Consider the following 26909-nt stretch of genomic DNA (forward strand, 5'->3'; position numbering starts at 1 on the left):
GTGGCTTAGTGGCTTTCAATCATTTCGTTAGGTGACATCAACGCCAGATTTCGTGAGAATCATATTTAATAGGACTGTTGTGCACCAGTCTGTCAAATTTCATTTGTAATTGTACTTTCTGGATTAAGGTGGCATTTGAGTGAAGCTGCACTTCCAAGCAAATCATGGGGCACAGATGAGTCGTTTATGGATACTTTGTGATTGATAACATCACGTCGCCCGGAAAGTGACAGAGCTTACCTTTAAAAAAATTTCAAGGGAACAGAGATGGTGCCAGTCTTCTGTATGACCGCTTCCACTGTCCGCGCACACCGTGCCAAGAATGCGTAGTCATCGCTAAGGAGTCTGTGGAGCAGATCAAAAGGAATGATGTTTATTTCACCTGCCCAGGCTGCCACGAAATGCGTGGGAAACACAGCAGATCTCTCGCCTGATCAATAATAAGGGCAAAAAAGTTGTTCGACATGATACCTTCAGAGAATTAGTACGTGTGTGCTTAGAGCATCATCGTTTCGACATACCTAGGCAACTGCATCGGCCAAATACCGATACCTAGGTCAAGTCACACCACCATCTGCTCCCGAAAGTCTGTAGTTAACTGGATGAGCGACGCCTGGCGATGGAAGATTTATTTGAGAATGTCGATGTCGACAGCCTGAACGCTGAGCAATGGCACGAGGATATCGGACTTACGATCAGCGTACCAGGCCATGCTGTTACATGGCGCGGATCTTCTCAGCACGAGCTCTTGGCTTGCATGCCTCAGCTGATACGTCTGGCCGCAATCTGTCTAGTTCTAAAAATCGGATGGCAGAGTGCGGGTGCACAGATGGCGTGACCACCTCTTCGTCATGGTCAGATATGAAGGGGACTGGAATTTGTATGGTCTGAGGTGTTGCAACGACGGAAGGTTCGGTCGACTGTGTCAAACTTGAGACAGATGTATTAAGTGCTGGCTATGCGGGACTCAGAATCGCTCGTGTAAGATGACTCGAGAACGACGTTCGAAAGGGTCTGAACTTAGAGTGATGTGGCGGCCGAGCTTATTTAAAGTCCCCGACTGTATGAAGTAAGGAGGGGTTTTGCAGCATCTGAATATCCAGGCACCTGTATGTCGACTGAAAACTTCCTTCCTTTTTAGTGCATGCCACAGTTCACTGCTCTACGCAGTAGCTCCAGGGCAACTGGGTGAGAAGCTGATTGGTTAAATTACTGATCCAGTTTCGTCTATCGCGATATATCGAGGTCAGACAAACAGTGGTTGAGCTGGAACCGAGCTAACGCTCGGTTCGGACGCTGACAAGTTTGCCTTTGGGTGGTTGAAACTCGACATGTGGGCTGAATGACTGACCATCGAGTGCCGAGACAGTCGCGCTACGATCCGTTAATGTCATCACGTGTTGGACAGGAGATCGTCCGTTCCAATAGACCTCGCGATACATTTATCCTGCACAGGCGATTGTATGATCCGGTCGCCTGTGCTGCCTAGCGCTGGCAAGTTACGGTCGTCTGTGACATGGTCCCTGGTTCCAACCGAATGAAGCAAAAGCAGGAGCCGTGTGCCTTGTTATATTTGCAGTGCAGCGTTGATCCAAATGTCGTCTACCTTGTCCCGTAACCCGGTTTGAATTGCTTCGTGAATGATTGTGCGAAACTTGGCTGTGCAGACAGAAAAAGGGTGCGTGAATCGAGCAGGATGATTGATTATATGTGCCGTACGGTTCTCTACGAAGTTGTTCAGCCCGGCTTTCGCGTCCGCTTCCCCCTGCAGTCTCTGCGGGCAACCACCCTATGACAGAGCACAAATCAGGGGTTGATGGTAGTTGAGTGAGGAAGGAAACTGCATAGACTCAGCCTAACATTCGGAAGAAAATGGGGTGGTAGAAGAGGTCAGGTAGGGATGGGTCTGGTATTACTGGATTGGAGGTTGGGTGGCGCGCGAAGACAGCATGCGTGCGACTGCTTGGGAACAGAGCTCCGGAAGCCACACGTGTTGAGGGGATCTGGATGGGCGTTCATATCGTGCACATAGTCGTCAGTGGACCGGTGAACAGACTAGAATGCAATACTTGCTAGATACAGTTAACAATGGAACAATCACAATAAATCGGGTGGGTAGGTTTACCTTGAGATGTGTGGCCCACGATCTCAAGTGGCTTGTTATAACCACGAGGGGCTCCGGCTAAAACCAATGCCAGCGAACATGTCTTCTTGCTGTCTTTCGAAATCGTATACTTCAGTACGAACAAAAACTTTTTTTTAAAAAGTACGCGTACCCGGCCCACCGAACCGACAGCACTACCTCGTCTGTACGATGGCTTAGCTTTCACACCTACAACGAATCGTGAACAACACTCTCGCGAACCTAAACTCATCCCTGGAATACCATGGTGAATACCAGATTTCCACAGCGCGATCAACATACCCCGTGCAGTGCAACATTGTTCCAGTGTGTCCATAAACGATTTATATAGTGTGATGACGAAGAGTAAGCATGTAGTAAGATGAGTTCAGAGCAAGGCTTACCTATATTTATGACCACGCACACGAACTTCAGTGGCCGATAGCTCCTTGAGATAAAGTTGCAACGCGTCCGAGTCCATCTCCTGCACCTGAGAACGAATGGCGTCTTTGAGGAAATTGATGAGCATCGCGGACTCTGCACTTGAACCTGTTACCCAAAGTAAGTCAATGTGGCTGGTGATGATACGTATCTTGCTACTGACCTAAAGAAAAAGGCAGAGTGCTGTGGTCCGTTTTCAGACACATCTGGATGGCATCTTCAAAGAAGTCGTCAGATCAATGATATGCGATAAAGAAACCTGGCAGCGCACAATGATTGATTTTATTTCCAAAAGTCGACGAAAGACCACTCAAGCCAGATTTCGCCTTCCTGTTCGGTGGGTGGAGCGTTTCGGAGTGCCTTGAATGGACGACGGAGTATCATAGATTCAGGAGTCAGGACTGATAGACTTGAACCAGTCGTGCTCTCGTACGCGAGTGATATGACCGAGAGATGATGGAATGGATGGTAGCACTGTTGAACACAAAGATATAAACACGCGTGAAAGATAAAGGATTAAAGACACATGCCAAGTGATCTCTGCCGGTTCCTTATTGAATTCAGAACAGACGCCTAGTCACGGTAGAAAGACGCAATTGAGGTCTTCCGACCGAGAAGTATGATTGGTAGGCTCTCCTAATTACGGGTTCCCGAGGCCTCATAGATGTTCACAGAATCGTGCGGAAGACTCACCGTCACGGTGCTGAAGTTGTCGGTGCCGATTTCAGTTTTGTCAAATCAGATGTAGCTAAAGCAACAACATCACCAAAACTGCTCAAATGTCACAATAGGTGACACTACCTTATTAAGAACGTTTCACACGATCGAATGTTATTGCCCCAAGTATTCACACGTCATATGAACTTTGCACATTACAAACTTGCCTGACTATGACATCGCGCTAACTACAGCTCAGTTAGTGGTAGCGAGATGAGATTGTACATGTAATGTAGTAATGGCATTTTATCATAGTTATTACCTGGCAATAACATTATATTGAACTCGATGTTATAGTATTTTAAGACAAGTACTCTTCATATATTTTTGGGGTTCAGGCTGGATGTTAATGATGGATCAAATGACAGATCAAAAATGATACACTATAGAGCACCATACCCCTCTGCTGCAAGAAAGTCATCATCCAATTCTTCTCCCTCATCTGCTTCTATCCTGTCTTCCTCCTCCTCTTCGTTCTCATCCTCCTCCTCATCCTCCTCCTCTTCATTCTCATCTCTGTCCCCCTCCTCTTCTACATGATCCATACTAGGCCCATCACTCTGCAAAAACTCATCCCACCTGCGGGATATCTTGTGACCGATGCCACCCCCTCGGTACTGCATGAACATATCCCTGTCTACAAATCTAAGAATCCAGCCACGAGTTAATTAGCAATAGAAAGGCACTGTAGACTCACATGTTTACATAGAAATAAAACCAATCTTTGTGTAAATCTGCCTCATGTCAGACAAAAGATTCTGAAAGGAGTTTGTCAGTCTGACCCTTCTCAAATGCTGGTATTAGGTGTGTACCCCAGATGACAACATCAGGATCTATGAAACCAAAGGCGCAAGGATCATCGCCCCTAAGAAAGCCAATGCAGGGTAGCTGCTTGGCTGAGAAACCGGAAGTGTAATTTGAGTCACGTCCAAACCACCAGACAAATAACACATTCATTCGGCGTGGTTTCACCATAGAAACATCATTGTAGTCCCAGATGTTGACGTGAAAGATCCGAATTATCTGTGCGTACCAATAGGGATGTCATGCCTCATCAGTCTCATGCGAGAGAACCATAATGTCAGCATGGGTTCGCGGATTGAGTGAATCTTGCTCTCTTCATAAGTTGTAAGTTGTGTAGTTGACACGGAGAATACTATGTTCGTAGATCTTGTTGTTAGCGATGGAAATTTGGTCACAGTCCTCGTCAGTGAATCCAAGTTCATCTCCGGTTCAATACCATGAATACGAGCCAAAAGGTTATCTTTAAGTCATGGAACAAAATCCTGGGTATGCTAGGTGAAAATATAAGAACTTTAAGAGCTTCAAAAATGCACCGTAATTGCCTCGTCCTCAAACCAATTGCAAGCCACTCAGTAAGATCATACAAGGTCCTTGCATACTTGGAGATATGGTAGTGATCAGATGGTGATGTACGTTCACGTTGACGGCACTGTGATCCATAATCGATCAATGCTGATTGTGCCTTGACAATCTTCCCCAGCAGTTGTTCCCTGGTCTTGATCCGTATCATGCTTGAGACCGTGTTATTTTTGCCTTTTGGGGTTTTTGGATACTACCGTTTAACATGCTGGTGCTGTTGTTCACCCTATAGATATTGGATTAACATACAGGCTGAAACAAATAAAAAATAAACATACTGGGTGGGTGCTGTAGCTATCAGTAGTACCGAACTGTCGGATAGAATCTGGATAATCACCAAGGGCATGGTACTTGTAGGTGTTCAAATTAAATTTCTTGCGCTTCGGCCCGGATGGAACTGCCTTGATCGAGGTTGATTCCTGCTTGGAAGCTAATGTTGCTTCCTGTCGTCCATGTGATGCATACTTGTGAGGTAGTTCTGTAGTGCTATAGTACTTACACGTCATTTGGGCGAATTTGTGGACAGTCTGTCCTAGGATGATTATTGCTTTATCGAAGAACTTAAGGGTATCCTCAGTATGCATCCGTAACTTTGCATATCCATGCCAAGTTGCTAAATTGAAAAGGAGATCTTGAACAATCTTAGCATGCCGTCCAGGAAGTAAGGCCTCAAAGACTGGAAGTGCGCACTATAAATAGTTGTCATCGAGATTTTATCAAAACATTTGAATAAATACATACCTGTAGAAGATCCTCAAAATCACATGCAGCCAGATGCTTCATTGATGATGCATTAGAATTAAACCTCCTGATGGTCCCTCTACCAAATGTCAGCACACATCGATACCTGGTTATTCCAAACAAGTGTATTAGAATATCATGGCACAAATTTCAAATAATGTACCTTTCATTAAGCTTCTGGACAGCATTTCCTCCAGCCGCATGTAGGATGTGCATCAAATGAGTAAAAACAGCCTTCCATACTCCAATTTCAAACTCATGCAGCTGATTGATGATAAACATCTGAAACTGGTTGAAGTCGGCGTATGGTGATAACTTCTCTGAGAAGGTGTTCTATACAATACACTAATTAGCTGGTATAGTAACAATATGAAAAAGAAACTTACTCGAGTTGGAACCAATGATTTGTTGTTGAGTATATTTTTTCACATGAGTCCCATCAACCGATGCGCCTGACTGAAAAATAAGGACCTGCGCATCATTAACTTCTCGGCGTAATATGCTATTGTCCTTGCACATGAGTCTGATGCGCCGTTTCATATCACACTTCGTTTCCATCAAATGAACTTGATCCTTCTGTGTGAGGCAGCACGGACAAAGGCATCACCTGAGATTTTTGATGCCTGTAAGAATGACTCTGTGAAATATTAGCATGCTTCTGTAAGTAAATGAATTAATGCACTCACTTCTCAGGATAGTCTGTTGAGTATGTAAAAAAAATGAGGGAATACCCTACGAGTAACACCATCTCCACATTTTATCACAATACCATGCTCGTAAGCATACATGAACTTCTCATCCAGCAGCAGAGCCCATATTGCTTGCATCAGTTCGCGTTTACAGTGTGTGTACACTTGACTAGTAGTACGGTCACCAAATATATCCATATATCGATCTTGAAGATCTTCTGGTAACTACGACACATATTACAGTGACATATTTCCGTATTATATGGGTCACCCAACCTACATAATATCCCATATAAGATGGGCCAGCGGATGATGGGCTGATGTGATGTATATCCTTGATGTTGATGGATGGGCTGGGAGGGATATTATTTCCGATGGAGGTGGGTGGGCCCATGTGTGGAATATGTAGAGTAGATGAGTGGGCTGATGGACATGAATATTTTATAGACGGATGGGCCAAGGTAGTTGGATATTATGTAGATGGGTGTACCAAGGTAGGTGGGTATCAGAGAGATGGGTATGCCGAGGGTACTTGTCATCACATACATGAGTGGGCCCAGATATATACTATATTAGACGGGTGGGCCCAGATATATATTATCTTAGATGGGTGGGCCGAGTGTCAAGGAAGGTGGGTATCAGATAGACAGGTGGGCCGGCCAAGGGTACGTGTTATCACATACACGGTGGGCCCAGGGATATATTATATCAGACAGGTGGGCCGAGGGCGGTATATAATATAGACAGGTGGGTACAGGTGAATGATAATTGTAAAACAATGCAGTACCGATTGCTGAGTAGCTAATTCGGATGAAGCGTAATGAGTTCCTGCAGCTGCATGTTCATTACTGTTGCATTGCTGTACGAGAAGCAAGGTTCTGACTACCGAAATTCGAGTGAAGCATACCGAGTTCCGAGACCCGGGTGTCAATAAACAAATATCTCATATCCAGCACACTTCCAATGATCGGGTATTTCATTGAGCAACGGGTGGTAATATATCTTCGACAGCCAACATCATGGAAGGTTCTCTTATCAGAACCTCATGTTCACCACCTACCGAATGCCAAATGCCAAGTTCCGACTACCAAAATTTGAGTGAAGCGTGCCGAGATCCGAGCCCCGGGAGTTGACAAACGAATATCTGATATCCAGCACACTTCCAATGATCTGGTATTTCGGCTCCCTTATCTGATCCTGACTATCTCCACCCCCTTTAACACCAACCTCTGGGCGTCCAGCATTCAGCTTCTGATTTCCCAAGATCGACTTCATCATGAATGGTTCTTCCACTTCTGCAATTGAAATAAGCCTCTGGTGCACTTGGGCCCTGACAGTGACTCACGAGGCATGTGAATATACTGCACAGAAATTCAATGCAGAGAAGACAGGAGGAGACCCAGTGATACCTTCTCCTAACCTAGACACTGATCTAGTGATGGCCTGCAATCAATTGGTAGATCGCCTCATAAAGGCATATAAAAATCCGAGTGGGTCTTCCTGCAGATTCGGAAAATTCATTTGATCATTCAAATTCCTTCATCACAGTTCAGATGAACATCGACATTGCAAGATATAGCAAATTGATCTCCCCAAAGAACACCAGGCACAATGAGGAGAAAGAGGAGAAGTTGCTTAAGAGATGTCCTCCTGGCCATGAGGGGATAAGGTTTGTGGACATACCCGCCACCATTCTAAATGTGTCCGGCACCATCATCACATGGTACCTCCCAGATGCCCTGACAGCCGAAACACAGGTGTGTGATATAGATTGTTACTCAATATATATTAAATACCCAATGGCAACCACAGAAGGAAATTTGGGCAGCCACCAAGTTGCTGTCTCTGAGTCTGGAAAGAAGTATGAAGGTCGATGGGAATTGGTGAACCAATCCAGAGTGGTTCAAACACTGCTCAGAAGATGTTGGCCTAGCTGCCGGGTGCATTAATTTATCTCCGGCATGGTTTCAACAGGGCACGAGGTAGGATTTGATAGGATGATGATTTCGGTAGTTGAGCACACCAATCCCGTAGAATCTAGCGGACCCAGAGGTATCTGCATCATTAAAGGGACCATTGTCTGAGGGAATCCTAAATGCCATTGCAAGGCCAGCAGCCATTGCATCAGCAGCACTCAGGATCATGCATCCAGAGCAGTACTGGGCAGGGTTACGAACATTTTCAAGCCTCGGAGAAAATGCAGAAAGCAAGGAACTGCCAAGAATGTCCAAGATCCTGGAGTACTGGGCATCCGTGTTTAACACGCTATCCATCATTTCCAATCATCAAACCCCGTATCATCTAGACCATTTATCAATTCCTGAACACTTTGATATTCTCACTACCATGGGGAATTATTCTAATGCTCAGATGAGCATGCCAAGCCTTCAGCTGGAGTTCGGGTACGATCCCGGGTGTATGATTGGATTTTCTGGAAGGATTGTCAGACATGGGGTTCATGAGGTGGAGGGGGATAGGGTTGGGTGGGCATGGTATATGAGGGACTCTGTTCATATTTATGCTGGGGTTCCCTCATGCAGATGGGCTAGGGTGGATTGACGAACCCTACCACCATGTGGAAGATGAAACAAGTAGAAAGTGTAATTACCCGCATCAGTACCTGCTTTCGACTACCAAGTATGAACTGTCTCTCTCAATGACACTCAAGGTCCGAAATCCATAGCAGATGCATACAATAACTGTCCAGAGCCTTCCATGTCTCTTGATGACACTTGAGGTCCGAAATCCATAGCGGATGCATACAATAACTGTCCAGAGCCTTCTGTGTCTCTTGATGACACTCGAGCACCAACACATTCAGCGCGAGAGAGTGGGGTTTCAGTTGTGGTGCGCAGTTACAAAAGGCTGGCCCTGGGTTGGAGTAGCACAGACAATATCATTGACCTTACATTAGGCAATGCTAAGAAGAACGGTCTGTTGCAAAAGGAACCTACAAGTCAAAAGGGCACAGAGAAGCAAAGAAATGTAAGTATGAATGCTGCTGTACAAATTTGAAAATGGTACTGGGGCGATGGCTATCATTGTATTTAGACTCAGATCCTATCGACAGTCATCAAGGCCAGGAGCTCGGTAACCGGGTCTCGGCACTCGGGTCTTGATATTTGGACCTCAGTAGTTAAATGCCGGGAGTCGGGAATCGGTAATGGAGATCCGGAACTCGAAGTTCAATATTCGGCAGTCAACATTCGGCACTCAACGCTCGGACCTCGGAACTCGATATTCGGAGCTCGGTAATTGGGTCTCGGCACTCAGGTCTTGATACTCGGACCTGGGTAGTTACGTTCCGGGAGTCGGGAATCAGTTATGGAGATCCGGAACTCGGGGTTTGATATTCGGCAGTAAACATTCAGTACTCGACACTCGGTACCCGACATTTCAGAACTCGGTAATCGGGACTCGATATCCGGAACTTGGTAATCAATATTTGGAGTTCGGCAATTGGGTCTCGGCACTCGGGTCTCGATATTCAGACCTCGGTAGTTAGATTCTGGGAGTCGGGAATTGGTAATGGAGATCTGGAACTCGGAGTTCGATATTCAGCAGTCAGCATTTGGTACTCAACACTCGGTACTCAACGTTCAGAACTCAAAACTCGATATTCGGAGTTTGGTAATGGGTCCCGGTAATTGGGACTCAATATCTGGACCTCGGTGGTCAGGACATGGCGATGCACATCTGCACCGTTTATTTCAGGACTCGCCATATAACATCATGTTAGATATTGCAATGTTTACAAGTGATTTTCAGTACTCATAAAACACATATGCGACTTGCACTTCAACATTTCCAACTGAGTGACTAGAGCTACTCTCCTCTGCCTCTCTTCAATCTGTCCAGCATGGCAGTGTAGATTTGTCTCTCTGCCATCTTGTCACAGATGCCCTCATGTTGCTCCTCAAGTAATGTCAGGAGGCATTCTCTAATCCACCTCAGTCCCATCAGTGATGGAGCTGAGGTATGATCCACCTGCTCCGGAATTGTCAGACCATCATTCTCAACGCCATCCTAGAGCAGATCAGTCATGAATCAAGGAAATGGAATAAGAATCTTACTAGCCAATGCTGGTAGTGAAAGATACAGCAAGTCATCACCTGATCCCATTGCCATAGTTCGTTCGGGATTGCAGTTTCTCCCATCCACCATGGGGTATCATAGCTGGATATGATCTGGGATGGATCTCCAGGATCTGCGACGTCATGAAACACACAGAGGTGATACAAAAAGATGTGATCCGGAACCGTGCTCCAGGTGTGACCAGGAATCAAATGAAGAATATGAGCAATAGGGCTGGGAATGACCGAAATGATGTTCCTGGCAGCTGAGTACTGGAGGATGGGAGTGACAAAGTCTGTGGAAGATGTCAGCATTAACCGCCAGTGTCGTCGGGGTCTTACAGTGATCTCCCATTGCAGCCCGGCTTTGAAGTGCCTGATCCGAGCCAAAGGGGGAAGATTGTTGTTTGCAGCCTCCACCTAATATTGGGAGATGGATGCGCAGATGTGCGATGCAGACATCGACATAGTAGCTGAAATGTCTGCAGGAGTGAGAGTGAGGGGCCGGTACTCATTGAGGGAATTCTCATTGTCAGAAGTGGATGCAGGAGAAGGATATAATTCAGGCATGGCTGATGCAGGAGTATCACACTGGCAATGACAATGACAGTTGGTTCAGATGTGAAGATATCATCCACTGATGGATGGATAAATTTTTCAAACTCTGACATGGGCTGACCCAGCCAATTCCCAGGACTAAATTTGTATATTGAAATGGTTCTTATATCCCATCGGCAATAAACCATTCATTCATCTCGGGAATCTATCAAAACAGTCTGCAGGTGTTGAAACACTGCCTGGGCGTCCTGCGCCAGCAATGAATACATTCGGGATTGCCTTCCGGAGTAGCATGCATGACCCGGAAGTTGTTTCGTGAATGATTCCTGCATCCGGTCGCCCCATTGGGCTGCTTTCCACAAGAAAAAGTTACATGTCCAATCCATCTCGAATTGGACCAACATCAGCTCTTCCTTCCATCGATCCCGTAGTGCCTTTGCCTAGAGCCAGTGAACTCGGTAAACTTCATATTCATCCGGTCAGCTCAACGTCGGACGTGTCGAGCATTAGGGAACTCACATTCCTCATTCCATGATTGATCCGGACCATGCATGTCAACCTCAATGGACCAGAACCACGCGAGGGATTCATTTCATTGACCACGGGCATTCAGATCACCCACGGCAGTGTTGACTTTGAGCTGCTCGCAAAGCAGGGGTTTGTACTTCTGAAGTTGGCCATGCCCTGTGTCAAGTTTCATCATTTGCGTCCTGGTCTTGGTATATATACTCGCATGCAGGGAGACAGCCTGCTGCACTGACGTCACCTGCGACCAGGCTCGAGTTTTCAGGGCTTGAGATTTGGCTTGCCTGACCGTCGTTCGGAATAGGACTGCCTTGTTGCACAAGTGAATGCGGAGGTTGTGAAGTGCATCATTTGCCTGCCCTTTGCGAAGGGAGATCTCCAGCGGAATGAGATCCTCTGCCATCAAGTGTCTGCATCTATCTACCCCGAGGTTTGATGGCAATTGGATCGCAATGAGCTCGGGCGAGTTTGTCCATGTATCAGATGTCTCGGTAAAATCTTCTGGGTCATCATCGAGATCATCTAGGATGTCTACATTCAAGTTGTCATGATTGTCATCTCCATTGAATCCCTCTCCGAGATGCATGACAGCAGAATGCATGAATCCATCTATCTGGCCTTGGAGACAATCTCATTGCTGGGCGAGGTCTAATCTCTGTGTCTCTGTAGTTCGTTTTCTGATTCTTTGGACCTCGATGAGCAATGCAATTTGAGCCTCCTCGATTGCCAACCCCATAGATATCCATGTCGCCACAGATCTCCGAGATGGTGCTGCATTACGGGCATTACCCTGCTCTAGCAGTCTAAGTTCGATCTCCTTTTTGCTCGGTGCTGAGTGCGAAATTAATTCAGACTTCTATGGAGACATGGTCAGCTTACCCTTCTTGATATTTATCTCGTAAACATCCATCGCCGCAGGATCATTTATTCTGCTGGATTGAGCGATCATCTTGTTGGCCAACCATTCTGTCTTCAAATTGGCGGGTGCTGCTTCATCGAGTCTGTCGAAAGCCTTTTCACTTTCGGCGATGCAATTTCTTGCCTGCTTGTATTTATGGCAAAGGGTCCTTTTCATGCGGATCATCTTGCAGAAGTTGGAATCATTCATCTGAAAATTGAGACATTCCTGTCGATGAGGGGACGACATTCCCCGAGCAGCGGGGGAAATTAGGTTCAGACATGCCCAGAGAGTCTCCATGATCTCTCCATCTATCTGGCCAATGCCTTCAATGAAATTCGGCGCATATTGGACATAGCAACTGTCTTGATGTCCATGCACATGCCACAAACCGATGCCAGGAATGATGGTCAATTCCGGTACCATTTCAAGAAATCGGCTTCAATCCACCTGAACCTGAAGGTGCTTGTTGTATTGACAGTTGATGTCATAAAAGGTGACAGCCCTGGTAATGCCTTCCATGTTGTGCTGGGCAGCCTTGCAAAGGGCATAATCCATGTTCATTTGTCTGCAAATGATGCATGATCAACTTGTGAATGTAGAACTTCATGTTCGGCTTGGCTTTCGCCTTTCTGGAAATTGACCATCGCATGAGGCACAAAGCAGCCATGGCAGGCACAAGCAACTCCCCCGATACCCGTCGACTCCAGCTTGTGCCGAGTTGCATTTGCTTGATTTACTGCCCAGTGATTGTTGCAGCTAGATTTTTACAAAGTGTCAGCAGCCTCTGTAAGATGCGCTTTATACCTGTCCTTTCCCACCATGAACCCCAGCCCATCTGCAAGCCATACTTCATCAAATGGCTTGATGGGATGCAAGTGTTTGGCTTTGAAATTACTGTCCATCACAAATGACCGGGTATATTTCCAGCTTGGAGTTCTTATCATCACTTAGGTCACTTAATTATGAAACTAGACTCACTCATCAAGTGTTTCATTTCCTGACAAGGATATGTTGATCCCAGGCTGAGGACATGTCGGGCAAAACAGTGTGAGATCTCTGGCATTTGGGGTGTTGGAACGATGACCAAAGCCATGCCATTTCATGGTCTTCAACTGCCTCCACTGTCGAGTGACTCTCATGAGCTCTCTGTATCGGTCCTTTCCAAGTGCCTTGTCAATATAATGTCCTTTAGATGAAGGAGATATATAATTACCGGAACAAGGTGAGGAAACATGCTGGAGGTCATTCGCCGGAGCTTGCTGTAATAGTTCATCGCGGAGGTGCCGCATTCTAGGTTGTCCAATAGAAAATTGTCAAGCACTCTGAAGGTGAACACAGTCTTCGGTTTGTTGAATGATGCAGGGAAAAATCCATGTCAAAACATTTGAATGTCCGGACTCATGGTGTTTGAACAATCGCAGCATCGAACCTCGAGGTGATGAACTCCGGACTTGTCAACGATGACCATGGTGTTTTCCTTAGGCTGGAACTCTGGTCCCAATACGGATGGTAGATCTTCAGGCTCAAGCTGGTCCTTGGGTTCATCTCCTTCAAACAAATCCCACCTATTTGCGAGTGCAGGACATTCTTTGCCATCATGACCAAGGTGTATGACGAGTCCGACATGAGCGAGACAACTTTGCTCGAAGAACTGACCATTCCATTGACTGATCCAGTGGAAAGGATTGCGATGATGTTGACTCCTGCAACATCCCGTGCAATAGAGTGGCTCCCCGAGACAATCTTGACATTTGTAGACCCCATCCTGATCGCAGACGACACATCTCCTATCTTCTGGAGGAGCTTCTCAATCCAGGAGGTGATGCAGATATGATTCCTGCCTTGGGAGCCATTGCCTCAGGTAGTCATTCTGGCTCTGCATGTGTTATACTTAGCAATGTTTGAACGACACTCCAAAGGTTTACATTCACTTGCCATTGTTTTTGGAAGCTGAAAAGGCTCGAATGAGCCTTGGTCTTGCTCATAAGTATTATCAGGACAGTCTTCCCAAGTAGGTGGTGCCGGAACAGGCTGAAGTATTGGTGATTCCAGGGGAGAGTTAGGCATGGACCTGTAGGCATGTTGTTTTGCGCTTGCAAGCGGGACCTTGACCCAAGTTTTCCTACCTTTTCTGCCCCTTGCTTCTACCCTGTGGTATTTTTGCAGCGGGGTGCATAGACCTATCTTCATCTTATTTTCAAATGTTGCAAGAACAGCATTAGCTCAGGAAGGTCGCACAAATTGTTATTCCAATGCTATGTTTGTGCAGTATTGGTTGTTCATTACAAATTATTTCCATTAATGGCATCATGTCCGATATGGGTTGATTAACCAACTGTTAGGCTTTGGTCAAAGTTGAACTTCAAACCAATATTAGTTATGCCTTGCTTACCCTCAGCACATTCACCAATCAGAGTCACCATGGCTGTTACGACTTGGATGGTATCTGTTGGCGACGCTCAAACAGAGCGTGTGTCGTCAACGGTCGAGGACGTCCTTGGGCTAGCCCAAGGTTAGGGGTCTTACTTGGCGAGGTTTCGGCAAGTAAGATTTGACGCCTATGTCCGAATCGGGTAGCTTACGTCAAGCGGGTGCTAGACGATGAGCTGTATCTGCCAAGGCTTACGACACCCGAAGGTTAATTGTAAGATCGTCGTTAATTAGAAGGACGGAAGTCCGACTAGTTAACAGGGGCTTTGCTCGTCGACGAAGTCGATGAGTAAAGATCGAGACTATAGGCTTATCCGCGAAGAGCAGATAAGAAGATAGAATATAGACTGCTGGCTAGGCAGAAAGGATCACTCTGGTGAGAGTAGGAGGTCAAGAACCAAGTAGATTCAAGTTAAGGAATATGTTACATGGTAGCGAGTTTATATAGAGGACGGGAAGCGTATTAGTGGATGATAACTTGTACTACCAAGTGAAGTAATCGGTAAAGGGCATAACCATAAAAGGAAGGCACATTCGGGGTGAGACACGGGTGAACCAGAACGTGCTTGATAAGAAAGTGAGTCAAAGGTCAAAATAAGAAGTGAAACGCGCAGGGGCACGATCGTGCAACTGCGGATCTAAGTATAAGTAACATGTGCGACTGCGCACTGAGTCAGAGATCGAAAAAGGGAAAAGGGCAAAGGGGATGCGTCGTGCATCATATCATAGGTTACCAGACAGACAGTAAGGGCAAGGGGACTGTCCACAGGATCAGTCAGGTGGTGGAACGGAGCATGGGTATGCTTCGTCAGCGAAGGGATCCGGCCAGATGTACTGGCTCTGCTGAAGCGACAGATAGAGAGCGAAAGGGAATGCGAGGATGACAAGGATTACAAGGGTAAGGTCGGGGTAAGGGTATGACGCGAGGGCTGATACGAGGAGGATTAGGAGAAAAATGGTAGGGGCCCAAGCGTCTAGATGTTCTTGTAACAATGGCAAGATCAGGTCATTCCACTCACTTGTCTCCTGGAAGACATAGGGCATGTCAACCCCAGACACAGAAGCTCACGGAAACTGAAATTTCTGAGCTGAAAAACTACCTTCCTGAGTGGACTTCTGCGATAAGGAGCGAGAAGCAGGCAGTTTTCACTGCAATTGCCAGGGCTGCCAGGTTGTTTGCACCAAAGGTGGACCAAGGACAATGGAAAAAGAGGAAGCAGGTGATACATCCTTGTTGCGATGAGAAACAAAATTTTTAATGTCTTACACTTCCTTCAATGCTCAGATGTACAAGACTTGGTTGTTCAACAACAAGAAAAAGAAGGAAAGGAAGGACATGATAAAGTATGGGAGGAAATGGACACCTAGGATGGTGATCTACCAGAAGAATTGGGAAGAGGTGCTGAAGAGGATCGAGGATGAGTCCGGGGCAAAGCCAGGAGATCCTGGTATGTTCAAGCATTATCAGGCAGCTGTGAAGAGAGTCATGGCTGAATTGTCTGACGACAAGTTGGAGAAGGCGAAAGAAACCGCCGAAGAATGGTCCAACAACTGTCCTCCTCCCGAGATACAAGCACAGGTTGCCCGTAAGAAGGGACCTGCATATATGGAGCACTTTTCAAAGGAGATGTGGAGGAAATGCAGGATGAGAGTGTTTGTGTTGTCAGCTTGGAAGAATGAACAGGGCGAGGTGCTGTTCAGGATGTGAGTAAATTTTACCTGTCATTACAGATCTTTCAACCCAATATATTTCATGCAGGCACAATGATAACAAGGCATTAGGAGATGGGGACAGCTTCATGAAGACAAAGGACTGGGAGGACATCGAGCCGGTGTGGCAGGAGTATGTGCAGGAACAGTTCGGTGAGTGTTTAAACTGTTGATACTGGGAGGGGTGTGTTGATGGTCTCTGTGATAGGTGCCAGAGCATGGGAAGGTGGCCGACAGATGAAGGGAGGTCGCAAGAGAATCCAAAAACCAGCCTTCAAGCTCGACACTGACGAGGATGGGATGTCGTTGCTTCTGGACATCACCGAAACAAAACTTGAGAAGAAGAAGGCCATCGTCAGGGCTTTTCTCACATTGCACTATCATGAGTCAATCCTTGCTACATCCAGGACATTGTTGAATGCACCGACATAGGGATTTGTTCAGGGATCGACAAGGCAGTAGTGCCATGGAGCGCCATCCTTCAATGCCAGGATGACTTTGTGTCACGAAGATATCTTCCGGCGGATGTCGACTTGAAGGAGCCTTCCAAGTTGCAAAATTGGTACACGACCGCCCTCCTCAATTTCTGGTATGCTCAGCAGGAGAAAGGCGAAGGATCAACATTCACGTTCAAAGTGTGGAAGAACAAAGATGGTGACATGGTAGCATCAGTCGTATCAGGCGGGTTGCCTTCCCATCGGACGGGTAAAGTCAAAAACACACAAAGGGTAATCATCTGAAGCCCTAGGGATTCATCCTCCGAATCCGACAGTGATTTCGGGAATGACACTCATCATCCGGATGATGATGATGATGACTCGGCTGATGGTAGATCACCGAAAAGGAGAACCAGAACCGGAGAAGGTCCTTCATCATTACATGCAGAGACGGCAATCCCACCATCAATTCCGAAGCCTTGCCCAGTCAAGCCGGCAAAATGTGGTGCACTGCTGACATCACAAACGGGAGACCTCCTGGCAGGGTTAACCAATGGCAATGAAAACATTGCTGGCTCCGAAAAGGATGTGGGGAAAGAAAGTGGTGATTGAGCCATCGGCAAGGACCACCTGGAGTAAGTCGATGCCAAAGCCATTAGACAGTACTCCTCAGGTGACAAGAGCGAGGGGAAGGAAGTGATGTACTTATCCCACACTGTCTCCCCTTATGTACATATCCATGTCATGCAATGGGAAGTAGGTTATTGGTGCGCCGGACTCGAAACATGGACCCGCTGATCGATACTTGGGCCTTGGTAGTCCTTGGATAGTGAATAAATCGGAAATGGGAGTTCCATACATCCATAATTAAGTAGTTCACATGACGTGAGTGGGTTCATAAACATTCAAAAGTTCACAGGTAATTTGTCTACTAACAGAAATTGTGTAATTTACATTTGAATTTGATCTTCAAACCTAAGAATGAGGGAATCTAATACCTTGAGCATTTTGGAAGTCAAATGTTCAGCTCGTTGCAGCCTCCGGAGGTCTTCATTAGCTCTTCTGAGTTTGTCAGATGTTTCTGCCCAGGCAGTTCGGAATGGTCTCTCAGCCTCCAGTAGTTGTTGGATGGATGGGTCAGGAATATGTCCGTGTCGCTGTTTGTAATCCCGGACCCGATCTTGAATGGATTGAACTAAGAGACAAATTAGCAGAAAGATAAATGATTATATCAGATACTCACTGCCCATGTGATTGTAAGACTCAAATGGCTGGAGATCCCGGACCATGGCAAGCAATTCTTCATAAGTGACATCCGGGTGTGGCAAATCATGTTCAGGAGATTTTGCAATTGCTTGGGATATGAATTAAGTAGGGAAGCCTGGATGGTAGGGGGAAACCTACATGCCCTGGAGACTACCAGCGCACCTGAGACCTCACTATCCGAATCAGCACGCTCCAGCTTCACCTCACAGTCGATCAGATCATCTTCAGGGCCTAAGTACATGTCTGGGTGAATGAGGGAACCCGGTTGATCAGGTTGGGCTGGAAGAGATTTATCTGTAAGGGTTTAGTAAACAGGGATGGTGAGATGTTTTGATTGACAGACCAGGGAATTCTGGCATAAAATCTTCATCAGGCCCGAGGTACAGGTCAGGGTGGATGGGTACATCCGGGTGATAAGGTTGGGCCAGAGGTGATGGATCTGTCAGGCTTTAGTAACCAGGGATGGCCGGACTTTTCATTTCAATGGATGGACATACCCGGGATCTCAGTCATAATATCTTCATCAGGCCTGAGGTAGAGATCTGGGTGGATGGCTAGACCCAGCATATCAGGTTGGGCCGGATGTGACTGATCTGCAAGATTTTTGTGTCAACATGCATTATTAGATGATTTAAATAATACTCACCATGCATCCCAGCCATCAGGTCATCCTCAGGCCCGAGGTATAGGTCCGGGTGAACTGGGAGGCCTGGTTGATCACATTGAGCCGGAGGTGAATGATCTGTGAGATTTGAGTGACCATGGATGATTAGATGGTCATCATATCAATTGATAAACTCACTGGAAATTGAAGAAAAGACCTCCGGACCATTGGATGACACAGAACATGATTCTGGGTCATCAGCCGGCCCAAGATTTAATTGATCTGAGGATGTCCGGTAAATTGATAAGGTATGATGGATGTTGAACATACCTGTTGACATCCGGGACACAGTTGATTCATCCACATCCATTGAGTTATATTCAGTGACCGGAGGGTCATTGAATCTAACTGTAGCAGGGGAGTTCATGTTCTGTGATGAACTGATGAACTGATGAACTGATTATTGATAACTTCGAAGTTGAACACAAGGCGCCGGCAATTGCTGAAAGTTGAACCATGACCAAACAAGGACAAACAATCAATGAAATTTTACATTGTTAATCACTGATCTTGTTTTTACTGAAACATCATCCTTGTGATAACTGATTTCAACCTGATCTCAACACTTTCAACACTTTCAATTGAAATACCATGTCTGCTCCAGTTGACACCTCTTTGACTGGCCTCAAGGAAATCACTGCCAAGATCATGGCCATCATCACCGGCACTCGGCAGCTTCCTCCGGGCCACAGCCACTTTTCTCTGACAACCCAGGTCAGTACACTTGTGGTATGTAGCATTGTCATATTTTCTCCACTTCATTTTTTTCATCATCCAGGTAGGCCGATGCGGTCCGGCAATATGGGAGTGGTCCCTACCTTCCGGGTCTCATGTGTTTGTGCTCGAGGGAGTTAATTCATGTTCGGGGCATGACTCCTCAGGTCTGGCCCAACTGGCACAGCATCGGGTATGACGATACCCGTTTGTTGACACACCCCTGGCGCAGCAAGGTTCTTGCCTGGGAGGAGTTAGGTGATCACACCTTTGATCTCCTGGTCGTGTCCAGTCCTTCAGTAGGTCCAATTCCTGTGGATTTCCACCCTTGCCTGTCATTGCCAGGCCTTCTACCAACCCTGCCTCTGAGTCCCAGGAGAAGGGAAAAGGTAAGGCAGTTGTCCCGGACCCAGAACCGGAAGTGGAAGGGAGTCAGAAGAGGAAGTCTCCAATGATTCCGGCACTTCCCTCCCAACCCCCAAAGTCCGCTATGAAGACTCGGAAGCTGGCGAAGACCACCGGCCTTGCCAAATTCAGGGCATTTGTTGAGTCGGAAGATGAGGAGGACTCGGTCACTCAGGTATGTCCTCTGGTTCATTGTTTCATTGTCTTACTCATTTTGTAGCCGATTTCATGTGGGGTTCTGGAGGTTGTCCTCCCCCGGCTCTCCCCAGATGTTGGCAGGACGTCTGGATCACCTTGGTCACCCTGGAGCCCAAAGAAGAAACCCTTTGGGCCTGCTACGGTAAGTCGCACTTTTGCATCTGGCACTCGGGTGAGTCCTTACAATGTGCTAGGCAATTGCCGGCAAACATCTGGAGGTCATTGAGCCCCCTCAGGCAACTCCCGAACCTCTGGTAGAGGCACCCCCAGTCATCAATGCAGGTGATATACTCATTCCCGGACCCATAAGTACACCATTGAGACTTGGTGTGTCTATGAACTGACATCTTGCACAGAACAACCCTTGCCAGGCTTGCCACAAGATGGAATGGCCCTGTGCAACTCGGTTTGACAAGAGGACCGGCGCCCCGCGCATGTCCTGTGTCTACTGTACCACCAAGAAGATCAAGTGCATCTTGGTGAGTATGGGAACCTCGCCAAAACACGTTCAAGGTCAATCTGTCACCCGGACCACCAGGAGGACCAGATCCAGGACCCCTTTCAAAGCTCCCTCCAAAGCTCCGGCCGCCTCGCAAACCACCAGCCGGACGCGGAGTCAATCTCAGGTCTCTTCTGTCACTCCTGGTCCATCTGGTGCCCAAACACCAAAGGCACAAACACGCGGTTGCAGCAAAACTGTCACTGCTGCCAAGGAACCTACACCTGCACCAGCTCGTAAGTCACCCAAATTTTCTATGTCCATCTGACATAATGTTCCACCTGTAGCAGTCCCATCTTCGACTTCCGGAGTTCCTTGTTCAGCACTCAATGTGCCAATGCCGGATTTGCATGCCATGGCAATGGCGATTCGGGAGGGTGCAGCTCAAATTGCCGCTCTCGAGGAGTGTGTTTTTGAGCAGGATGCTAAGATTGACACCCTGCAATGCCTTCATGAAGGCCTTCGACGCGAAATCATTCTCCAGCACCCAACATTTCCACTTCCGGACGCCCAAGGTGATGCAACATCATTTTTGCTTCATCAACCAGTCCCTCCGGCCATGTCAACCCCCGCATCCGCACTTCCTCCTCTCATTGACCTGTCTATGGAAGGGATGGAGCCCAACCCCCCCAACCTCCAGGATGAGTCTGCCATTGATGGACTCATATTTGAGCTCAACCAAATTTATCCTGAGGTTTCACAGATGCCCGGTGAAATTGTGAAACCGGATGATCTGGGCAATCTTTTCCCAGAGTATGATTCAGTTGAAGAGATGGATGTTCAAGTGAAGGGTGAACCTTCTGGTGATGATGTTGACATGACTACATAATTAGATAGTCATAAATGTATATGCAATGTTTTCAATCAATGTTACCTTTGTTATCATTAACTTATTGATTCACCGAGTGCCGAGACCCGAGTGCCAAGTGCCGAGTGCCGATGCCTGAAACCTGAGGCTTGAAACACAACACTGGACACAATACACCATATGGTATTTCTTACAAATTTCACAGAGGTCCCATCGCAAAACCACGAAACTTATCAGTGACTTATTGATTCACCGAGTGCCGAGACCTGAGACCCGAGACCCAAATGCCAAGTGCCGAGGCTCAAAGTCCGAAACACAAAATGAGTGGAAATGCACATTTCGCAAAATTGTTAACATGGAAATATTCAATTGTCTTCAACAGTTTGCTGGAAGTCCTTTGACAATCCCCGAGCCCAAAACCCGAAACCCGAAAAACCCGTAATGAGCTCTACGGGTTTTCTGGGTTTCGGGTTTTGGGCTCGGGAATTGTCAAAGGACTTCCAGCAAACTGTTGAAGACAATTGAATATTTCCATGTTAACAATTTTGCGAAATGTGCATTTCCACTCATTTTGTGTTTCGGACTTTGAGCCTCGGCACTTGGCATTTGGGTCTCGGGTCTCAGGTCTCGGCACTCGGTGAATCAATAAGTCACTGATAAGTTTCGTGGTTTTGCGATGGGACCTCTGTGAAATTTGTAAGAAATACCATATGGTGTATTGTGTCCAGTGTTGTGTTTCAAGCCTCAGGTGTCAGGCATCGGCACTCGGCACTCGGGTCTCGGCACTCAGCACTCAGCACTCGGCACTCGGTACTCAGTGATTCAACCATTGAGTTTTGGATTTCGGTGTTCTGGGAGTAACACTTTCATGTCAACAATTTTGCAACATTTAGTCTTCCACTTGTTTCAAGTTGCAGGTTTCAGGCCTCAGCACTCGGCACTCGGCACTCAGCACTCGGCACTCAGCACTTGGCACTTGGGTCTCGGCACTTGGTGAATCAATAAGTCAATGATGAATTCCAGGGTTTTAGGCTCGGCATGCGGTGAATTTTGTAAGAAATTCCATATTGTGTATCGCTTCCAGCCTCAGGTTTCGCGGCTCAGGTTTCAGGCTTCGGCACTCGGCACTAGGTGATTCAATCAGTCAGTGGTAACACTTTCGGTTTTGCGGTTCAGCTCATGGCACTCAGTGATATGTCTCAGGACATCAATATTTCACACATTCCTGCGAGTATCTAGTGTCCAGTCTGGAGCTTCCGGTCATTGGGCATCTGGAATTCGAGACAGTGATTTCTCGTTGAAAAATGGATGTTGTACCATGGGATTCAATTTTCGGGTGTTGGGACTCAGTGATCCATGCATGTCAGACAAGTGCTTTATATATCTATATAGTAAACCAATACCTTGGCCTATACGTCTACACAATATCTCCCTACCTTGGCCCACCAGTCTATATCATAAATAATTTTCTGCACTCTTGGTCCACCCGTCGATATAATAAATGTTTTACCGCTCACTCGGCCCACCTGTCTATATAATAAATATTCCACCGCTTTCTCGGCCCACCTGTCTACAAAATTATTCCTGTATGTCGGCCCACCTGGCTATACAATGTACCTTTACATCGGCCCACACATCTATATAATAATGATTGCCTCTCATCTCCCTTCAGCCTAGCTGTCTATAATATACATGTCCATCCTACTGTACATATTCCCCGGATGGGCCCACCCATCTCCATCGGTAAAAATATTCATCCCGGCCCATCCGACATCATCAAGCATATATATAACATTGGCATAGATGGACCCACCCGTCTCCATCAGAAATAATATTCCCCCCGGCCCATCCGTCAACATCGGGGATATACATCACATCAGCCCATAGTCTGCTGGCCCATCTTATATGGGATATTATGTAGGTCGGGTGACCCATATAATATGGAATTTGTCACTGAAGGGGCTCACTACAATTGGTATAAAATTAGCTGGGTGTCAACACAGAGATCAAGAGACTCACCGAGGGAATGTAAGCTACATGGTGGCATGCAGAGGCGGTCGGTTTACCTCGCGTGTATTTGGATTGATTACCAAAAAAAAGATACAAAGGCCAAAGTGAGGCATCCCCAAAACTCGCCAGATGGGTGGCATCAGACCAGAACATGAGTGAAGCTATGGTGCACTCATACTCGTCCCCTGGTTCATGAGGTAAATTGAGTATTTCTGCACAAGTCTCTAGCATCTCAGGGCTAGAATAAGCTTCTGAGACGACTTCAATCAAACGGTCCTCAGAAGATTGCCAGTACTCGCGATAAGGCATCATATTAAATAAAGCCACAACATCATTCATGAACACAGACTCAATGACATCGATGATCAATTGATGATAGATGCCGGGGATCTTGAGTTCTGGAGCATCCATCTCTGATGACCACTTCATACCTTCCTTTGGTAATTTAATCTTGACAGCCAATCACTGCCAGCTATATTCCTCACAAAATGGATTGGCCTTGTCCTGTAGATAGCTATCAATATTTTTTGCTTCCCATGCATGGGAAAATAAAAGAGCATTGGTGTGATTAAAAAGTGGATCACCGACAAACATTGTCAGTCATTGCAACTCAGCAACAGATTGCTGACTGGTTCCAGAATATTGATAGGCCATTAAAAGGCTGGCAGTAGGGTTAGAGAATGCCAAATATAAATCATCATTGCTGATCTCATTTGACAATAACCCTTCGGTGATGCGACTGGTAGTCCGATCGCCCCCAGCGAGTGTCGGTGTGTCAGTGACCCTCTTGAGTGTGTTATTGCAGGGCAATAACGTCGGACGGGTAGGATAAACACGGAAGAGACCTGAGTCATCTGGAGGTGTTTCAAATGGATCAAGGGTGGGGTGCTCAGGTGTTGGTGGAGAAGGTGTACGAGGCAGGGGTTAGGAGGTTGATCTGTGTGTTGATCTGTGTGTTGATCCGTGATGACATCATGTCCGCATTGCTGATGGGCAGTGGGTGGCATGTGGGAAAGGTGAGTCATGCTCCCTGGCAGGAAGTCCGCAAATTGAGCGGGCATGCGTATTCTGCGTCCAGAGTGCTGAGAGACGATGGGGTTAATGGGAGGAGGTGAGGGAGATGGAGGGCGAGCCATTTCAACCTAGAAAAACTAGTAAGTACAATACAGCTGTCAAAAATAATATGTACATCGTTGATGTCAATGTCTTCGTGGTTGATGAACATTGGGTCCTGGAGCTCTGGCTGTTCTGGGACATTGACATCATTAGAAATGCATGCAGTGGACTCATCACGATGGGCCCTCTTGTCTTTCCTCTTTTTCTTCTTCTCTAATTTTCGCTTGCAGGCAAAGATTTGATCAGTAAACATAAGATTATGAGTGCACTAAATGTTGCACTGCAAGCCAAGCAGCAACGGTCATCGACCATGAAAAAAACGAGGAGAAACAGAAAGGCGACATGTTTTCACTAGTTGCAAAACTTACGAGCAATCTATAACATGCACCGGCATATTTAAATGGTCCATTGTATATTGCAGTAGTCTACTCTGAATATACATTAAGTTGACTGAAAGTAAGAGTCAAACATTAATCTTGATAGAAAATGTAAAATAGGCATACCACTAACTAGAAAAATCAAATCTCACTATCATGGAGAACCACCAGTGTTAGAATTATGCTGACTCTGCATCAGAGTATCCTGTGAATCTTCACAAGGATGTCTCCCCTGGCTCGGAGGTGAACTCTCACATTGGCAAAACATAGCATAACTTGTCCTAGTACACATAGGAACTTCAGTAGACATTTGAGTTGGATGTGCAACTCACCTGCCACCAGATCCATATGAGACATTGAGACTTACCTGTGTTGAAGTAAATAATAGCTATATGATCGAAAATAAGGGTATACGATCGAAAGTAAGGTGACATCATGATCAACATATGAAATTCAACCTCCATCGGAATCTTGCGAAATATTAAAACTCAGTTGATGCGGCTATATTTGTCAACCCCATTCAATTACCAATGTCTAACGTCACTGCTGCCGACACTGTAAACATCTTTGGCGATGTTGGAGCTCACCTGAAGGCATATAGGATACATAGCCCCGAGAAGACGGCTGAAAAAACAAAGAGGTGAGGTATTTCATTTCCACACAATCAGATGAATCTCATCTTGATATTCTAGGAGATCATATCACAAAGAGCTCACTCCGCGTGACCAGTGCATACACATTGCACAATGGACCCCACGTGGCCTGGACATGTTCTGCAATCTTAAGCAGGTAATTCAGGTGTGTTTACTTTTAGAGCAAGACAAAGTGGCCGAGGATGGAGATCCAATGGAAGAACACGCCAAGATTTCCCATACTAATATCCTCAATAATATGTAAGTCCATTTGAGTGCGTATATGCGCATATATGCATGTTAATTTTATTTTAAGTGATGATCACACACGTGCACGCTACAAACAAACATTTGAATATGTCATGGAGCATGCCCCTTATCTCGAGAATTTGATTGGCAAGAAGAAAAAACGCGAGGAGCTCGCACATGTCATTAGTGAGGTATTTGAGTTCTGACATACTTGTATTGATTGCAGCTCACTATTCTCAGATGCAGAATATGATTAACCACACCCACTTGGAGGATGCCAGTCGTCTCAAAAGCTGCATGGGCTCTTATGCTGTGCCAGTCCCAGATAAGGCCCTCGTCAACCCTCCAATTGGCAATGACAGCAAGTCTCGTTCCAAAATGGGGTTTAATCACCCACAGCTTGGCCCAATGCTTTGTCCCGCAAAATTTCTTATTGAATACAACAAGTATCCGGCCGAGTAAGTTTTTTTTTTGGCAACTTAGTAGTACTAATTCTATTACAGGTCAAGGAAGAGAATACAAGCTGGGTCGCTGAAGGTGACCACAGCATTGTGGCCCGCTTACCTGTATCCAGGGGACAGTCCAGGTGAAGACTTTGACCCTGACAATATTATTGAGGGACTTTTCAGGGGATATCTTTTGGAGCGTGTAAGTGTTATTTTCTCTCTAATGACATGTAACATGTGTTGCTAATATATTACTCAGGTCGCCAAACATATCTTCACATCTCCATCATCTGCCCTCTCAGCAAGTGCTTCCAATGCAATGCGCCCATGCAACACAAAGATTCACGGCATGTCGACAGTCGAAGCTGAGCACATTGCATATGCAGCTGTCCAGGTTTGTTTTTGCTTTCCTTTCATTCTCTTACTTATTCTCTACTTTCCAGGCACACTTTGGCATTAGCTCCCTCAACAAATGGAAGGACAAGGACGGCCTTTTCATTACAGCAATTTTTATTACAGGATCATGCGCCTCATTCATGAGAGGAGAGATGGGGAGTGGGTCAACTCCCTAATTGCGTATTTTAATGAGTGAGTTCTCAACTATTTCATTCTGCTATCTAATGTCTATTTGCATACAGGAAATTATTTGGCAATGAAACCGGTGTCAAGCCTGCTTATTCTGGAGGGGCTGAGTGTTTGGACGATGACGACATGGTGGCAATGGAATGGCAGCTCGCTGCGCGCACCACACAGGCATCCCAGTCCTCCGCACTTAATCAAGAACAGCAACTGCATCAA

At 46.3% G+C, this 26909-nt stretch overlaps 12 protein-coding genes across 12 annotated transcripts; 5 read left to right on the forward strand and 7 right to left on the reverse strand.

Annotated features, from left to right (window-relative positions):
* Nucleotides 1-716: 716 nt before the first annotated feature.
* On the reverse strand, nucleotides 717-6487 carry EDB93DRAFT_1256297 (uncharacterized protein; the record flags this gene model as incomplete). The annotated part of the gene is made up of 12 exons (XM_041453921.1): nucleotides 717-956; nucleotides 2547-2671; nucleotides 2727-2780; nucleotides 2835-2923; nucleotides 3680-3913; nucleotides 3978-4014; nucleotides 4063-4145; nucleotides 4861-4889; nucleotides 4942-5352; nucleotides 5405-5483; nucleotides 6191-6318; nucleotides 6374-6487. The coding sequence occupies 12 exons, from the start codon at nucleotides 6485-6487 to the stop codon at nucleotides 717-719; spliced, it is 1623 nt and encodes a 540-aa protein (XP_041301679.1).
* An 882-nt stretch (nucleotides 6488-7369) lies between these two features.
* Nucleotides 7370-9348, forward strand: EDB93DRAFT_1108712 (uncharacterized protein; the record flags this gene model as incomplete). Its single annotated transcript, XM_041447877.1, has 8 exons — nucleotides 7370-7583; nucleotides 7642-7762; nucleotides 7828-7850; nucleotides 7906-7976; nucleotides 8128-8585; nucleotides 8915-8940; nucleotides 9008-9078; nucleotides 9145-9348. 8 exons carry the CDS (start codon nucleotides 7370-7372, stop codon nucleotides 9346-9348), a joined length of 1188 nt encoding a protein of 395 aa, XP_041301680.1.
* A 570-nt stretch (nucleotides 9349-9918) lies between these two features.
* Nucleotides 9919-10736, reverse strand: EDB93DRAFT_1256298 (uncharacterized protein; the record flags this gene model as incomplete). The annotated part of the gene is made up of 4 exons (XM_041453922.1): nucleotides 9919-10119; nucleotides 10167-10462; nucleotides 10509-10639; nucleotides 10678-10736. The coding sequence occupies 4 exons, from the start codon at nucleotides 10734-10736 to the stop codon at nucleotides 9919-9921; spliced, it is 687 nt and encodes a 228-aa protein (XP_041301681.1).
* A 580-nt stretch (nucleotides 10737-11316) lies between these two features.
* Nucleotides 11317-11835, reverse strand: EDB93DRAFT_1256299 (uncharacterized protein; the record flags this gene model as incomplete). Its single annotated transcript, XM_041453923.1, has 1 exon — nucleotides 11317-11835. One exon carries the CDS (start codon nucleotides 11833-11835, stop codon nucleotides 11317-11319), a length of 519 nt encoding a protein of 172 aa, XP_041301682.1.
* A 45-nt stretch (nucleotides 11836-11880) lies between these two features.
* Nucleotides 11881-12573, reverse strand: EDB93DRAFT_1256300 (uncharacterized protein; the record flags this gene model as incomplete). The annotated part of the gene is made up of 2 exons (XM_041453924.1): nucleotides 11881-12080; nucleotides 12129-12573. 2 exons carry the CDS (start codon nucleotides 12571-12573, stop codon nucleotides 11881-11883), a joined length of 645 nt encoding a protein of 214 aa, XP_041301683.1.
* A 134-nt stretch (nucleotides 12574-12707) lies between these two features.
* On the reverse strand, nucleotides 12708-13618 carry EDB93DRAFT_1243435 (uncharacterized protein; the record flags this gene model as incomplete). The annotated part of the gene is made up of 5 exons (XM_041452141.1): nucleotides 12708-12906; nucleotides 12955-13077; nucleotides 13129-13307; nucleotides 13364-13472; nucleotides 13533-13618. The coding sequence occupies 5 exons, from the start codon at nucleotides 13616-13618 to the stop codon at nucleotides 12708-12710; spliced, it is 696 nt and encodes a 231-aa protein (XP_041301684.1).
* Nucleotides 13619-13747: 129 nt separating this feature from the next.
* EDB93DRAFT_1256301 (uncharacterized protein) lies at nucleotides 13748-14227 on the forward strand (the record flags this gene model as incomplete). The annotated part of the gene is made up of 3 exons (XM_041453925.1): nucleotides 13748-13969; nucleotides 14046-14161; nucleotides 14203-14227. 3 exons carry the CDS (start codon nucleotides 13748-13750, stop codon nucleotides 14225-14227), a joined length of 363 nt encoding a protein of 120 aa, XP_041301685.1.
* Nucleotides 14228-15572: 1345 nt separating this feature from the next.
* On the forward strand, nucleotides 15573-17030 carry EDB93DRAFT_1256303 (uncharacterized protein; the record flags this gene model as incomplete). Its single annotated transcript, XM_041453926.1, has 5 exons — nucleotides 15573-15800; nucleotides 15866-16284; nucleotides 16340-16443; nucleotides 16499-16644; nucleotides 16698-17030. The coding sequence occupies 5 exons, from the start codon at nucleotides 15573-15575 to the stop codon at nucleotides 17028-17030; spliced, it is 1230 nt and encodes a 409-aa protein (XP_041301686.1).
* Nucleotides 17031-17677: 647 nt separating this feature from the next.
* Nucleotides 17678-19024, reverse strand: EDB93DRAFT_1256304 (uncharacterized protein; the record flags this gene model as incomplete). Its single annotated transcript, XM_041453927.1, has 8 exons — nucleotides 17678-17922; nucleotides 17971-18081; nucleotides 18132-18287; nucleotides 18337-18432; nucleotides 18491-18586; nucleotides 18640-18735; nucleotides 18796-18879; nucleotides 18928-19024. 8 exons carry the CDS (start codon nucleotides 19022-19024, stop codon nucleotides 17678-17680), a joined length of 981 nt encoding a protein of 326 aa, XP_041301687.1.
* Nucleotides 19025-19248: 224 nt separating this feature from the next.
* Nucleotides 19249-21302, forward strand: EDB93DRAFT_1256305 (uncharacterized protein; the record flags this gene model as incomplete). The annotated part of the gene is made up of 8 exons (XM_041453928.1): nucleotides 19249-19386; nucleotides 19440-19607; nucleotides 19664-19951; nucleotides 19997-20116; nucleotides 20169-20283; nucleotides 20331-20380; nucleotides 20436-20709; nucleotides 20761-21302. The coding sequence occupies 8 exons, from the start codon at nucleotides 19249-19251 to the stop codon at nucleotides 21300-21302; spliced, it is 1695 nt and encodes a 564-aa protein (XP_041301688.1).
* A 2589-nt stretch (nucleotides 21303-23891) lies between these two features.
* On the reverse strand, nucleotides 23892-24161 carry EDB93DRAFT_1095498 (uncharacterized protein; the record flags this gene model as incomplete). The annotated part of the gene is made up of 1 exon (XM_041446694.1): nucleotides 23892-24161. A coding segment is annotated over one exon (270 nt), but the record flags the coding sequence as incomplete, so codon positions are not given.
* A 1388-nt stretch (nucleotides 24162-25549) lies between these two features.
* Nucleotides 25550-26127, forward strand: EDB93DRAFT_1095500 (uncharacterized protein; the record flags this gene model as incomplete). Its single annotated transcript, XM_041446695.1, has 3 exons — nucleotides 25550-25677; nucleotides 25733-25856; nucleotides 25906-26127. Coding segments are annotated over 3 exons (474 nt in total), but the record flags the coding sequence as incomplete, so codon positions are not given.
* Nucleotides 26128-26909: the final 782 nt, after the last annotated feature.

The sequence above is a fragment of the Suillus bovinus genome, assembly GCF_016758785.1.
Source record: "Suillus bovinus strain UH-Sbo-P2 chromosome Unknown EDB93scaffold_118, whole genome shotgun sequence".
Taxonomy (NCBI): domain Eukaryota; kingdom Fungi; phylum Basidiomycota; class Agaricomycetes; order Boletales; family Suillaceae; genus Suillus; species Suillus bovinus.